This window comes from Pezoporus occidentalis, unplaced genomic scaffold, assembly GCF_034315485.1.
Source record: "Pezoporus occidentalis ecotype Australia unplaced genomic scaffold, CSIRO_AGI_Poc_V1 ctg72, whole genome shotgun sequence".
NCBI lineage: Eukaryota > Metazoa > Chordata > Aves > Psittaciformes > Psittacidae > Pezoporus > Pezoporus occidentalis.
This window is the reverse complement of record NW_026916072.1, coordinates 3,104,713-3,118,869: the sequence shown is the minus strand read 5'-3', so window position 1 is coordinate 3,118,869 and position 14,157 is coordinate 3,104,713. Positions and strand designations below refer to the sequence as shown.

Below are 14,157 nucleotides of genomic sequence, written 5' to 3'. Positions count from 1 at the left end.
TGCGGGCTCCCTGTGTGCTTACACCCCTCTTCTGGGAAGGTCACTAACGGCATTAGCGCTGGGTACAGTGTGTGCCTCACCCTGGTGCGTGCGGCTGCCCTGTCTGCCTTTTGTTTGGTTCCCTGGGTATTTCCTAAGGGAGCCTGGCTGTGCCGGGGCATCCTGACGTTGGGAACTCGCTCTTCCAGCGCTCTGTGTGGGGGAGCCATCTCCTGTTCAGGTCTTCTGGCTGCACCTCCTCCTGCCCTTAGGCCTGTTGAGAGACTCCTCTGTAAGGGCTCCTTTAGGTCACGTTTCCAGTTTGGGAGCTCTGCTGCTCTCTTCATTACTGAAGCCAATGCCTTAGCCCCAGAGGAAGGGAGCTCGCAGGACCCAACTCACTGCATTGGGCTTGTGCTCTGTGGCACATCCTTTCCTACCAGGATCCTAGATCTGGAGCAGCTCTCGAAGCGCCTTCATCTCCTGTGGGTAGCAAGGCCCTGAGCTCCCTCTGCCCCTCTTGCCCAGCGCGCAGCGTGGTTTGGGAGCAAGGAGCGAGGGTTTGGGTCAGACCTATTAAAAGCATTGCGTGCCTTGGCTCTGCTCTCGGTCACCGCTATTTCCAGGCAAAAGCCCAGGCTTTAATCACTGTTATTGCAGGAAACCGCAGCACCAGGGGAGCAAGAGCGGCCCCGCCGCAGGGCTGGTCCCGGGCTCCGCGCCTGTGCCCTGCCCCGGGGGCTCCACCAGCGCTGCAGCCCCGGCCCAGGGTGCTTCGTGCAGGGGCTGCTTTGGCTGCAGGAATAGGGGGGGTCCCAGGGTTTGCTCGTGCACGGCCCCATGGGCCGGGGGTTGCCTGCTCCTGAGGGCTCCTCCTAGAAGGGGGAGCTCCTCCCAGCCTGAGGCGTTCAGCCTCCGCTCCCGGGCAGCAGTTTCAGGCTAAGCTCAGTTAAAGCCCTGCTGGAGCACAGGCTCTGTTTGTTGAGGTGAAGGGCTGTAACATGGGCCTTGTGCCCGTTGGGATACAAGCATCCCGTGCTCCGAGCGCTGAGGGGCACGTGTGGCCTGTCCCAGGGAAGCAGTGACCGGAGCACTGCGGGGACTCATCTCCCTCCTCAGCCAAGTCTCTTTTGAGCTTCCTATGGGAAAGCGAGTGGGGCTGCGCCAGTGTCTGTGTGTGTGGTTCGTGTATCCCCAGGGAGCTGGAGCCACAGACTCATGGCTTCTGCCTCCTTCTTGGTGCTCAGCACCAGTGATGGAGCTGCAGGCGCGCCAGTGGCTGGGGTCCCTCCTGCTCCTGCACATGGCAGATGGGTTTGTGGGAGGCTGTGGATGAGCAGTGGGCACCAATGTGCCCCTCGGGGTGACTGCAGCTCTCGGGGGGGGGAAGGCAGCGCTGCACAGCGGCTGTGTTTCAGCCACGTATCCTGCCCCGTGCATTGTTTCACCTTTTTCCTTCCTTTGCTCCGTTCTCCGGGTGGTTTCCTGCAGCGCAGGGTGCAGGGGACGGGGTGCATCCTCGCCTTGTTTTCCTGCTGCCGTTTCGACCCTGCGCAGCGCAGGGTTTGTGTCGGGTGGGATCCTGGTGCTGCTCCCCCCTCAGGGCAGATGGCTCGCTGTGAGCCTGGCTCCGCTGGAGGGACAGCAGAGGGGAGGAGGTAGCAGAGTGCTCCCAGCGCTTCCCCCAGCTCGGCCATGGCATCCCTGCAGGTGAGCCCGTGCTTTGGTCCTGGGGCTGCGGAGGGGGCTGGCACATCCCACGGTGGCCCCACACGTGGCTGGGCCCACGGGCTGGAGCTGCCTCACGCGTGGGGTCTTGGCTCTGCCACAGGATCCGGGTGCTGGCACTGCCGGTGCCAGGGGCTCGGGAGCTCACACTGGGAGCCGGGAGCTAACAACAGGTCGAGCCCAAGTCCATCAACAGCAATGGGCTTTCGTGTGCGGGCCCTGGCGGGGCTGTCCAGGGGCGCTGCTGCCGCCTGCGGATCCAGCCAAAGCTTTGCCCTGTTCGGTACTGACACAGAGGGGAGCCAGGGAAGGAAGCAGTGAGGAGCCCGGAGAGCCCCCGCCGCGCCCCACTGAAGGTGGCTCCGAAGCCTCCGGGCCCCCCCGCGGGCTCTGCTGCCTCCCGGGCTGTCAGGAGCCACAATCGGCTCCTCTCCACGGAAATGGGGCTGCTGCGGGGCAGCGAAGGAGCAGGGGGGGCCTGGGGCTGCCAGAAACCACCTCCTTGGAGGGTCCTCCATTGGCTGCTGCTGGCGCTGCCAGGTTTCCATCTCCATGGCACTCCCTTTCCCTCTTCCCCCCTCCTTGGCACTTACACCAGCCCTGAGACGAGCCGGTGTGTGGCAGAGCCGGGCTGCTTGCCGGGATGGTGGAGCTGGGGAGCGGGACAGGGTCCATTCAAACCCATTGCCCTGTAGGGAGCCAGGGCGTGGGGAAGGCGCTGCCCTCCCTCTGCCCCACGGCCAAGGAGCTGTATTGGTGAACATGGACCCAGCTGAGGAAGTTCTGGCTCCTTCAGTAGCAAAATGAGACGATGCTTAAAAGCGCTGCTGTGGTGCCCTCAAACCAGCTGCTTCTCGCTCTGGTCCCTGCGCTGGTGTGGGTCTGGTTCATTGGCTCTGTGCTGATCCTCCTCCCAGGGCAGGATCAGGACCTGCTGGGGCCTTCCCCACGTGCTCCTTGGTCCCTCACGGGCAGCACTGAGCCCTTGGGAGCGGCCGGGAGGAGCTCCTCGTGCTGGTTCTTTCTCATGGGACTTCCACATCAGAAGCTCTTCCCTGTAATTTGTTCTGATGTGGCTCAGCCCCAGCTTAACCTGTGCAGCAGCTGCAGCCCCACCTGCCGCGGGTCAGGAGCCGCCGTCTCCTGTTCATCATTTCATATCCGTTCTTATTCAGCCTTGTTCATCGTTTTAGTCACAAGGAATAAAATACGGCTCCCAGCGCAGCATCCGCAGGGGGTGTAAGGATGCACAGAGCTTGTCGCACCCCCTGCTCGCGAGGGCCCCTCTGCTTTCCAGCACTTGCTCTTCTCTTCACACAGCAGAGGTACTTCCAGTGCAGCCAGCGGCATGGGCCAGTGTGGGGTTTTCCATCCTGGGAGAACTAATGGTACATAAGCACTAACTGTGATCCAGAACTGGGGGCTCACAGCGGGGGTCGGGTTTATTCTAACGAGGGAAAGCCCGGGTACCCCAGAATGATCCCAAACTGGTGCCTGAGCCGCTCCTCTGAGCACGTGAGGGGTGAAATCAGTGCTGCAGGAGCAGGGGAAACGGAGGTAGGAGGAGAAGGTGCTGAAGGAGAACGGGCTGTAGGACGGGGGCCTCGTGTCTGGCAGCTGCGGTCCGGTTACAGACCCGTGCCATTGGGGAGGATGGGACCTTAAAGCTCCTCCAGTTCCATCCCCTGCCACGGGTGCTGTGCTCGTGCCGCACTGGCCACCCCCTGTAACCAGGCCCTGCGGTGTGGAGCGATGGGGTGCTGAGGACACGGCACCCGCTGGCATGGCTCTGCCTTTGTCACGTTGGGGATCACGTCTGTAAGCTGCTCTAATTCTGGATGTGAGCTCCCTGCACGCAGGAATGAGGGAGTGCAGGTGTAAAATTAGCTGCATTATTTATGGGCTGGCGGTTACCAGTGCTCCATCCATCGCTCTGCCTGCCCTGCTCCGTGCCAACCGCCGTCCTCCCAGCCCAGGATTAGCCTGCCATCGAACTCTGCTTATCCGGGGGGAGGTCTATGGGGAAAGGATGCCATTCCTGCATTCAGGAATTGATCCGTATTGGGATCAGTTAAACATAGTAGCCTTTCGTTCTCCATGGCACGGGCTGGGAGAGCTGCCTCCGTGATGGGACAGGTACAAACAGTGTGTTCCCAGTCACTGCCACAGCTGGGGGGAAGGTTATGTGAAGTAACACGGAAATGTTAATCAGCATTAGCTGTAGTCCACATTCCATTAACAGGAATGCTAAATGTGCTGGGATTAGGCTGGCCACAGGCTCTTTTCCTGATGTTTGCGTCTTGTGCTCCAGCTTTTCCTTACGATAAGAGTGATTGTCTTTCCCCCCCGGGTACCAACAACAGCACGTCAGGATCCAGAGCAGCTCTGAACCAGCACAGGCAGCAGTGGACACTGCCACCACACCGCGCTGCAGGGGCTGCCTCGTGGTGCAGCAGTCTGCAGAAGGAAAGGGAAGTTCCTATCCCTTGGTATTAGGCTGCTCGGTCCCTGGTCTCAATGCCTTTCACTGTCTGCTTTATCCTGACCCGCGTCTACCACGTCTTTGTAGTTAATACTGAAGTAACTCACGCTCCCCGTTACCATCCAGCTGCAAGCGCAGGGAGGATGTGGGCAGGGCGCGGCCTGCTCCCAGTGGCATCTGACGCGATGGATTCCTGATGGATTCCTTACTGCAGTGATTTATTGGCGCTTCCATTCCCCTCCACCGGCCGCGCAAGGGGGAGCGGAGCGGTGCAGAGCAGGGCGCTGGCTGCAGCGGCCCCTCTTGAACTCTTGCAAGGAGGAGTTAGAGTGGAAGCTGCCCTGTTAGCAGGGCAGAGGCTGTTTTGTCCCTGGAGCGAGCAAACAGGTCCCTTTGAATAACAAAGCAGGAGCGAGACGAGCCCTGGCGCTGGTCGGCGCGGCTGGAGTCTCTCCAGCTAAAACCAGCCCTGAATTTAGGAGTCCTAAGCCCCGAATCTAACACAGAAACCAGGGCAGCGAGCCCTTGGAGAGCCGGGGGGATGCTCGCAGGTTTACGTGGTGTCTGGGGGAGCTGGAGGAGCTCTTGACTGAGACATTGTCTGGTGTGCGCTTTGAGGGCGCCCTGCACGTGAAGGGCAGAGGAAAGGGCTCCTTTCACAGCGGTTCTCAGGTTCTTTGGGTGCTTTGTGCTCTCCTTTGAAAGGACAAGGCAGAAAACCCTCCCTGAATAGCTCTGCCAGGGCACGTCAGGCGCTACCCAGGCACAGGTATCCCATTGCCCGGTGCTCCGGCTGTCCCTGCACGCTGTGGGAGGCACAGGAGCCGGGATGCTGGGGGCTGCCTGCATCCAGGGCTGCTCCGAGGCTGCGGGCTGCTCTGCAGCAGCTCAGCTCCCGGATCTCAGTGCAGATTGGAGCCCAGCGTGAGCCCAAGCTCCTCTCCAGAACGCAGTCCTGCTCACAGGACACTCACAGCCCATTCCCAGTGGCCAGCGTGCAGGAGGAGGATGTATTTTGTACCATGTACAAAGAGCACCATGAAGTGCAGGAGCTGGCAGTGCCAGTGCGAGGTGACAGCCAGGCGCCAGCCCCACGGGTCACCCCAGGCACTCCTGCCTGTGTTTGTGCATCCCATCTCCCCTTCTCCTGTGCTGCTGTGGCAGGTTCTGCTGCTGCCTGAGCAGGAGGAAGGATTCAAACCTGGTTCCCTGCTGACCAGACCAGATGGAGAGCGAAGTGTGGCACAGATAATGAAGCTGTTTGGCGAGGCTGGGGGAGCTGTGTAGTGTTTCTCTGGCTTCAGGAGATGCTGCTGCTCAGGACTGTTGTGGGAGACACCATGGTTGCTATTATTATACTGCAAATCCATGCCTGGATGGTTGCTAAACTGAGACCCTGCTTGCTTTGGTCCTCATCAACCTGAAAATGAACCAAGGACCTCTCCTGTGCTGACAGGAGCTCTCAGGAGACACAGTGTGAGGCAGCTACTGAAGGTCGAGGGGCTCTGGTTTCACTGTTGATCCATTTGAGCTTAGGCAAGGCTCCGAGCTGCTGATGGTCCAGCCTGGGACATCATACTCACAAGGACCAGAAGCTCAGGAAGAGCTTTCCCTTTGCTACTGATTCCATCACTAAAGCTTTGGAAACTGCGTTGGCGTTGCCTTGGAGCTCTGCTTTCCAGGGCAGCCAGCCAGTAAACCCAGCCCAGCGGGGACGGAGCAAGATGTGCCAGTGACAAACAGCTACTGGAGTAGCTCCTCTGGGCCAGGCTGGCTCTCCACACCCAGAGCATCGTCCCCCTGCAGACCTGTCTGCAGCCCTGCTCGTGTTCAGGTGGATTTGCAAGCCCTGTTTTCCCTCTGAGACACCTTTTTTCTCTCTCTTTTCCACTGCAAATGAACCAGTTGTTAAACTGGAGTGTGGTTGCTCCCTGCTAGCCTGTTCTATCAGGAGCATGAAGGCATTTGGGGCTGGTTAAGTTCCGTTTGATCTCCACGTTCCTTTAGGCTCCTTATCACTTCCCTTTATCACTTCTGTTTGTCTGTCCTCCCAGTTACAGTATTTATGGTACAGCTTTATCTCTGTGACCAAACCAGTCCATTGCTTTGTCCCACTGTTGTTATTTCACTGGGTACCACCCCAGAAGCGCTGGTGAAGGCACAGAGGTGCTGAGGTTCTCTCTGCCTGTGCTCTGAGCTAAGGCCAGGCTGAAGCAGCCCCTGGGGCTCCCCATCAGCTCTCTGCAGCGAGCCAGCCCACTGATGGGTGCTTGTCAGGGCGGGTTCACAGGGTGAGCTCAGGCTCTCCACGTTCCAGATGCTTGCTCCGTGGTTCTGCCTCCAGAGCCGTTCCTGAAGTGCTTTGCTGACCCTCCAGGCTCGCTCTGCACAGTGTTTGCCGTTCCACTCGCTGCCATTCCTCAGGATACTGCGGCATCTCGGAGCCCCGGACACACGCTCCTGTGCCGCTGCATTATTTGATTGAAGCTCCCACCGCTATTGCTGGTAAGCAGAAGCAGCAGCAAACCCCACTCGTGTTTGTGCTGTGGGCAACCCGAATGTAGCGGCAGTGAGTTCCTGATGCATTGTGTGAATGTGAGGAGTTCTTGGCACGTTGCTTCACCCACTTGTTTCTAATTCCGTCCCCGCAGCGTTCCCATCCTCAGGTACAAGCACAGTGTGTGGTACATGAACCCAGGCACAGCTCTGGGGTGAGAGCTGCAGTCTGTGTGACACACTGACTTGGAAACTCCGCTCCCTTATACTTGTTGCAATGTGCTGCTTAATTAATACAATTCATCACACGGATGCTGTGGAGCACAATGCTAAACACAGGTTTACTGCTGCCTCTCAGAGCTGCTGCCCCATCACAGCTGCATTTCCCTGAAAGCATATTTGCTTTCCTGCAGCAGCAGAGGTGCTTGGCAAGGCTTGGAGACCCAAGATAAGCTTTCCGTGTAAATCTTTCCTAGTGTTATTCCAAAATCTTCCCCTTAAAATGGGAACTGGAGCCCCATGGAGCCATGAAAATTAACTGAACCCCGTCCTGCAAACACGCGTGTGTGGGAAGAGCTGTTCTGCCTCAGCCTTCATCCACAGCCTGCACTTCACCCGCTCCTGCTGCCAAAGCAGCTCCCCTTCCCTTGGGGTGTTTTCTCTCAGGGTGTGTAATGACTCCATAGGACAGGCTGTTCTGTTGGCTCTCTCGGCAGCAGCCCTGGTTTCTGCACCCACTTCTCACCTGATGGACAGCTTTGGAAAGCCACATCCCGCCTGTTCCCGTTCCCATCGCTGCCCTCTTGGTTGCACGCAGGCTGCTCTCCATGGGCACTGCTCTCCATGGGCGCTGCTCTCCATGGGCACTGCTCTCCATGGGCACTGCTCTCCATGGGCACTGCTCTCCATGGGCACCGCTCTCCATGGGCGCCGCTCTCCATGGGCACCGCTCTCCATGGGCGCCGCTCTCCATGGGCACCGCTCTCCATGGGCGCTGCTCTCCATGGGCACTGCTCTCCATGGGCGCCGCTCTCCATGGGCACCGCTCTCCATGGGCACTGCTCTCCATGGGCACTGCTCTCCATGGGCACCGCTCTCCATGGGCACCGCTCTCCATGGGTGCCGCTCTCCATGGGCACTGCTCTCCATGGACACTGCTCTCCATGGGCACCGCTCTCCATGGGCGCTGCTTTCCATGGGCGCCGCTCTCCATGGGCACCACTCTCCATGGGCACTGCTCTCCATGGGCACCGCTCTCCATGGGCACTGCTCTCCATGGGCGCTGCTCTCCATGGGCACCGCTCTCCATGGGCACTGCTCTCCATGGGCACTGCTCTCCATGGGTGCCGCTCTTCATGGGCACTGCTCTCCATGGGTGCCGCTCTCCATGGGTGCCGCTCTCCATGGGCACCGCTCTCCATGGGCGCTGCTCTCCATGGGCACCGCTCTCCATGGGCACTGCTCTCCATGGGCACCGCTCTCCATGGGCACTGCTCTCCATGGGCACCGCTCTCCATGGGCACAGCTCTCCATGGGCACCGCTCTCCATGGGCACCGCTCTCCATGGACGCTGCTCTCCATGGACGCCGCTCTCCATGGGCGCCGCTCTCCATGGGCGCCGCTCTCCATGGGCACTGCTCTCCATGGGCACTGCTCTCCATGGGCACTGCTCTCCATGGGCACCGCTCTCCATGGGCACTGCTCTCCATGGGCGCCGCTCTCCATGGACACTGCTCTCCATGGGCGCCGCTCTCCATGGGCACTGCTCTCCATGGGTGCTGCTCTCCATGGGTGCCGCTCTCCATGGGTGCTGCTCTCCATGGGTGCCGCTCTCCATGGGCGCCGCTCTCCATGGGCGCCGCTCTCCATGGGCACTGCTCTCCATGGACACTGCTCTCCATGGGCGCCGCTCCCCATGGGCGCCGCTCCCCATGGGCGCCGCTCTCCATGGGCGCCGCTCTCCATGGGCACTGCTCTCCATGGGTGCCGCTCTCCATGGGCGCTGCTCCGTGCACAGAGCTGTTTCCGTGCCTGTCTGCAATAGCCGCTGGTGACACCCGAGAGCAGCCAAGTTGGCAGCCGGGCTCCTGTCAGACTTGGCTCCCCAGAGGCTGGCACTGGCTTTGTTTTCCCCTGCGCTGGGCACTGGGCCAGCCTGGGTCAGGAGCACAGTGTGTAAACCCTGGCTGCACGGAGGCTGCTGCCTCAACGTGTTTCCTCCCTGCTCCCTTTCTTGGAACCCAGAGCAAAATGGGGGTGAAAGGAGGAACACGAAAGCTTGGGCGCCGGGTTGCTGCGGCTCTGTTGTTGGATGCTTCCTGCTGCTTGCCTGTGCGTACCCACAGCCGGCTCACTGGGCAGCCGGGAGAGGAGTGCTGTGGCCGGTGGTGGAGGATGCCCTCAGAGAACAAGGCCTCGCTGTACCCATGCAGCAAAGGCTGTGACTCCTCATGGAGCAAAGAGGGATACAATTACATCGTCCTCCATGCGTGTCTGGCATGGGGATTAATTTATCTGCATGATGGAGGCAACAAGTGATGCAGGAAGCGGCGGGGTAATTCAGGTAGGAACAGAAAGCGAGGAGCGTGTTTCCCTTTCAGTGATGCTGGGGTTTGGGTTCCAGGTCCTGGCACAAAGTGACTGCTCAGTGAAACGCCTGGGGAAGGGTGACGCGTTCAGGCTGATCTGCTCTGCCTGAGAACCACAGCTCGCTCAGGCTCTCCTGCAGACAGCTCTTGGTCTGTGGGAGGATGCTCCCAGCCAGCTCCTGTGTGGCTGCAGGGAAGAGCTCCTGGAGCAGGGCAGGAGGTCCTGGAGGCACAGCTGGTATGGAAACCTGCTGCTCTGCTGTCTCATGAGCTCACAGTCGGTATCACCCTGCTTTGAGGAGTGTGTGACCCGCTCAGCTTGGGCTGGTCTGGGACTGATTCAAATACTTCTTGATGGCGGGTAAGAGACTTGCGCAACTGCTGCTCTTCTAATGAGCAGAAAGGCTGACTTTGGCACTGTGACTCTGAAAAGCCTCCACCATGGCGAAGCCATCCTGAAGCCGTTCCTTCCTCCTATCTCACTGCACCATTTGGCTCCAATTAGTTGTCTCGACTGCTGCATGTGCAGGCCAACACCGCTGCTGTTTCAGAGGGACTTGCCAGGGATTAATTAGATCCCAGGCCTGTTAGAGACTGGGCCAGCAAATTGTGTGTGCCATGAAGTCAGTGCTGATCACAGACACTGCTGGAATAAACACAGCCCCTGTGCTGCTGCGAGGGCAGGTTGTCACAGAAATGAAACGTTAGAGCAGATGCAGCCTGTGACACTTTCTGGGCTACGTAAGCTGCTTGTTTAGATCAGGTTTAGCCACGGTTACTGAAAGGGCACTGAGTGGGTACCACATTGTGCAGCCTGGCTGTGCTCAGCAGCGCTCAGGCCACCCTTGGGGTGTGGATAGCACAGCCTGGTTTGTGTTGGAAGGGACCTTAAAGCTCCTCCAGCTCCAAGCCCTGCCGCGGGCAGGGACCCCTTCCACTGGAGCAGCTTGCTCCAAGCCCCTGTGTCCAACCTGGCCTTGAGCACTGCCAGGGATGGGGCAGCCACAGCTTCTCTGGGCACCCTGTGCCAGCGCCTCAGCACCCTCCCAGGGAAGAGCTTCTGCCTAAGAGCTCATCTCAGTCTCCCCTCTGGCAGGTTAAAGCCATTCCCCTTGGCCTGTCCCTACAGGCCCTTGGGCAAAGCCCCTCTCCAGGTTTCCTGCAGCCCCCCTTTAGGTATTGGAAGACTAAGTCTTCCCTGATTTGGGAAGACAGTGGAACAAAGCTCCAGCAAGATCTCTAGATTTCCATGCCGTCTGTCAGCAGTGAGGTGACCTTATCTAAGCACCCTCAGGTTGTGCTCTGCTGTTTGTGCCCAGGCAAAGCAGTCACAAGCCATAGCAGATCAGCCTGTATTGACTTGTCTCACAGGAGAGCTGGGAGAAAGTGTGCAGACAATGAGGCGAGAGAAGCCAAGAACCAGCAACGGAGCGAAGGTGAGAGCGTACTGCAGAGTAAGCAAGGATATATCTAGCTAATAGCAGAGAGGGGATGGGACGTGGAGAGGGGTGATGTAGTGGGAACTAGATGCCAAGAATGTGAACAGCAGCAGCTTGAATCGATTTGGAGACCAAAGAGAGGAGTCTGGGGACAAAGGCTGTAGTGGGTGTGTCCAGAACCAGGGACCAGTCCTGGTGCTGTGGCCAGAGGCAGGGCATGGACATGTGCGTGGACTGCAGGGCTATGGCCCTGCCTGGGCTGGGCAGTCCCAGGTGGGAGATGCAGCGTGTGCTGTGGAGGCAGTGAGATGAGCTGGGATCCCTCCTGCATCTGCCTGACCTGGATGCCAGTCAAATGTGCAAGTCAGCCCCTAGTAATTTAACGTGAAACATCTTGTTCCTGCGCTGACACGTGTGGCGCTGGGGCTGGCAGATGGTGTTCCCATAGGGAGCTTGCTGCTTCAACAGCGGCGAAAACAGGGGAGGCTCCACTCTGCTTGCTTTACCCTGCACAGGGGTGGCCAGGGAGAAACAGGGATGACTGGAACCAGCTTCCCCCACCATCCAGCCGGCAGGAGGAAGCTGGTTCCTGAGGTTGATGCTGTCCTCTTACCGCAGCCTCCAAAGAGCAGAGACCAATGTGTGATTGTCTGGGGACAGGGAACGGCTCTGGAACTGGTGAGCACTCAGAGCTGCTATGGGCAGCTCCTTGCACTGACATTATAGTGAGGAGTCACTGCTTTCCCTTGTCCTGGAGTGACTCAGGAGGAGCTTCCTTTAAACAGCATAAATACAGTGGAAGGAGGAGAAAGCTCCTGCGAGCTTGGTCCTGGGAGTTGCTATTTTATAAAGCTGAAACTTTCGGTAACGAAACCTCATTTTTAACAAACCAACTCTTTGCGACAGCTCGTTGGGCAGTGGCTCCCACCCGAACACCTCAAACCAGTCCATCTGCCCCAGGCTGGGCTGGGGCTGGGGCTCAGCTCTGCGCCTGGATTCCTGAGTGGCCACGATCAGTGTTGGCTCACGTCAGTGCAGATCCTCAGCAAGCACCCTTCGCAGGAGCTGTGCCTTGGGTGCTCTCGAGGGATCTGGTTTTCAGTTCGGCTGAAGGGAGCCCATTGCCACGGGTGGAAACAACGGGGGGGTCCTGATGCCACCCGCTCCAAGCTGCTGCTGTCCCTTTACCCCCCGTGTCACTGTGGTTCGTGGCTGGAGTGCTGTGTCAGCAGTGACAGGCTGGCTGCATGCAGGGGTGCTGAGCGGTGTCAGCCCCTGCTCTGCTGCTGGCCCTTGGCAGCGCAGAGGCATCCCGGGGGGAATGGAGGCGGCTCCCGGAAGGACAGAGGCTGCCGTAAGCGCGGCTCCGTGGGGAGAACCCCGCTCCCATTGCACGGCATTGAGAGCAGGAGCATCTGCAGGGCTCACCGCTGGATTTCATCCCTTTTAGGTGAGGTTAGGCTGGGGTTCGGATCCTATGGGATTTCGGTGCTTCCCGGTGCCCTGCTGTGCACGGAGTTCCGCTGTGTGCTTAAAGACAGTTCTCTCTCCCCCTACCCAGGCCATCCCTAGGGAAACCCCGGTGTCTGAGCACACATCTCACCGGGACCGGTTAAAACGCGGGACCGTGGGCTCTGCCCGCGTTACACACCGAACGGCTCAAACCCAGCCGCAGCGAGCAGCCCCTGCGCCGTAACGGAACGGTCCCAAACCCCGCCTGACCCCAGAGCCCCCCGGCGCCGGCTGCGGGGTGAGGCAGGAGACCTTCCACAGAGGTGGGGCTGCGCAAAGCGGGCACCGAGCAGCGACCTGCCCCCCTCAGACGTTCCGTCCAGGCCAGGGTCTTCCTTTCGCTGCTTCAGACGCTGCCTCTGCTCCGCTCGCGGATGAAGCGCCCGTTAACGGGGGGGAGGTTTGATGGCGGCGGCCCCGCCACCGCCTCCCGGGTCCCCCTGAGGGGCCGCCCCGCGGCGCGCCCCCTGCCGGGTGGGCGGTCCCGCCACGCCGCTGCTGCCACGCCCCCCTCAGGCGGGCTTTAAAAGGAGGAAGTCCCTCCCCTCGCTGTTCCGTCTCGTGATTGGCCACAGCGCCCGCGCGGGCGGGCGGTGATTGGCTGTGGGGTTCCGGGTGGGCGGGGCCATCGGATAGGGGTGCCGCGGCGGGCCGGAGCCGCCCCGTCCCGGCCGTGGAGGCGGCGGCGGGTGCGCGTCGGGGCCGGTTCGCGGCCGCCCCCCCCACCCCGGGCCCCGCCATGAAGAGCCTCAAGTCCCGCCTGAAGAAGCACGAAGCGGTCATCGGGGGCAGCGCGGTGGGTGCCGGCGGGGCCTGGCCGGGGTAGCGGGGGGCACAGTTCCACCCCCGGGGGGCTGCGGGCCCTGGGCTCCTGTGGGGGGAACGGCGGCCGGGCCCTGTGGGGATGGAGCGGAGGGGCCGGGCTCCGTGAGCGCGCAGCTCCTGGGAGGGGGTGGGCCTGGGGGGTCCCTGGGGTCCGGATGGAGCCAGCCCTGGGCAGGCGTGGAGCGGGGTCCCGGGGGTGAGGGAGGGCGGGGAGCCCTGGGTGGGCTCTGTGGGGTGCGGGGGTTGTCCCAGCGCTGGTCGGGGGGAGGCGGCGGGAGAGCGTGCCCCAGCCTGGCCCCAGGCTCCTGCTCAGGCTGCCCGGAGTGCCCGGTGCCTCGGGAGCCAAGCAAACCACGTTCCGGCTGCCGTCGGCTCTGCTGTCTGGCCCGGCAGACATTAACACCTTCCCCCCCACCCCGTAAGAGCCTTGGAGCCGGTGTGAGCTCCGGCTGGCAGCCTGCCCCGGGGCTTGCCGAGGTGCGTGTGCACGGCATTGCCCGGAGCTCGTTCAACATCAGCGGTTTCTGTGGCAAAATCGGAGCCATCCTCCCAGCGCACAGGAGGAGGATTTGCTTAGGAAGCTCTCAGAGTGGCTGGTGACTTTACACACCTGGGGTTTGTGAGCATCCAGTCTAAAACTGGGTCTGGGGGAGCTGCAGCCCCTGGCAACCGGGTACTGTTGTGATGGTGCAGATGGCTGTGCCTTGTTCTCGGTGGCTTCCAAAATTCAGGGCAGTGTTAACTACCTTTAAAGGGCTTTATTGGTTTTCTTTTTCACTTCATTCATCTCTGCCGATGGCCTCAGATGAGAGAGGTCTTTGTAACCGAAGGAAGCTGTACTCGGAAATAACTTTGTGTGGTAAATCATCTCTAATTGCGACCTCTCAGTAAATCCTTCCCTGTCAGTCTGCTGGGACAGTTGCACTCCGAAGCTTACTGCTGTCTGCTAACCTTGCCGCTGGCTACATGGAATAGCAGAAAAGGGCAGGTTAATATGATACGCTGACTTTTATCAGTCCTCTCTTAATATATTAGTTATCTTTGAAATCCTCCTGCACGTTTGTCTTGGATCTGAAGCTATTACTTGAATATAATAGCTCATTTGAAA

The 14,157-nt window shown here is 60.0% G+C and overlaps 1 protein-coding gene across 1 annotated transcript in view; it reads left to right on the top strand.

Annotated features, from left to right (window-relative positions):
* The first annotated feature begins 12,860 nt into the window (after window positions 1-12,860).
* Window positions 12,861-14,157, top strand: part of UACA (uveal autoantigen with coiled-coil domains and ankyrin repeats) — a 31,645-nt gene continuing 30,348 nt past the window's right edge. The window contains exon 1 of the mRNA XM_062642658.1: window positions 12,861-13,020. Coding sequence (XP_062498642.1) covers window positions 12,964-13,020 — 57 coding nt within the window. The 5' untranslated portion in view covers window positions 12,861-12,963. The remainder of the gene's footprint in view (window positions 13,021-14,157) is intronic.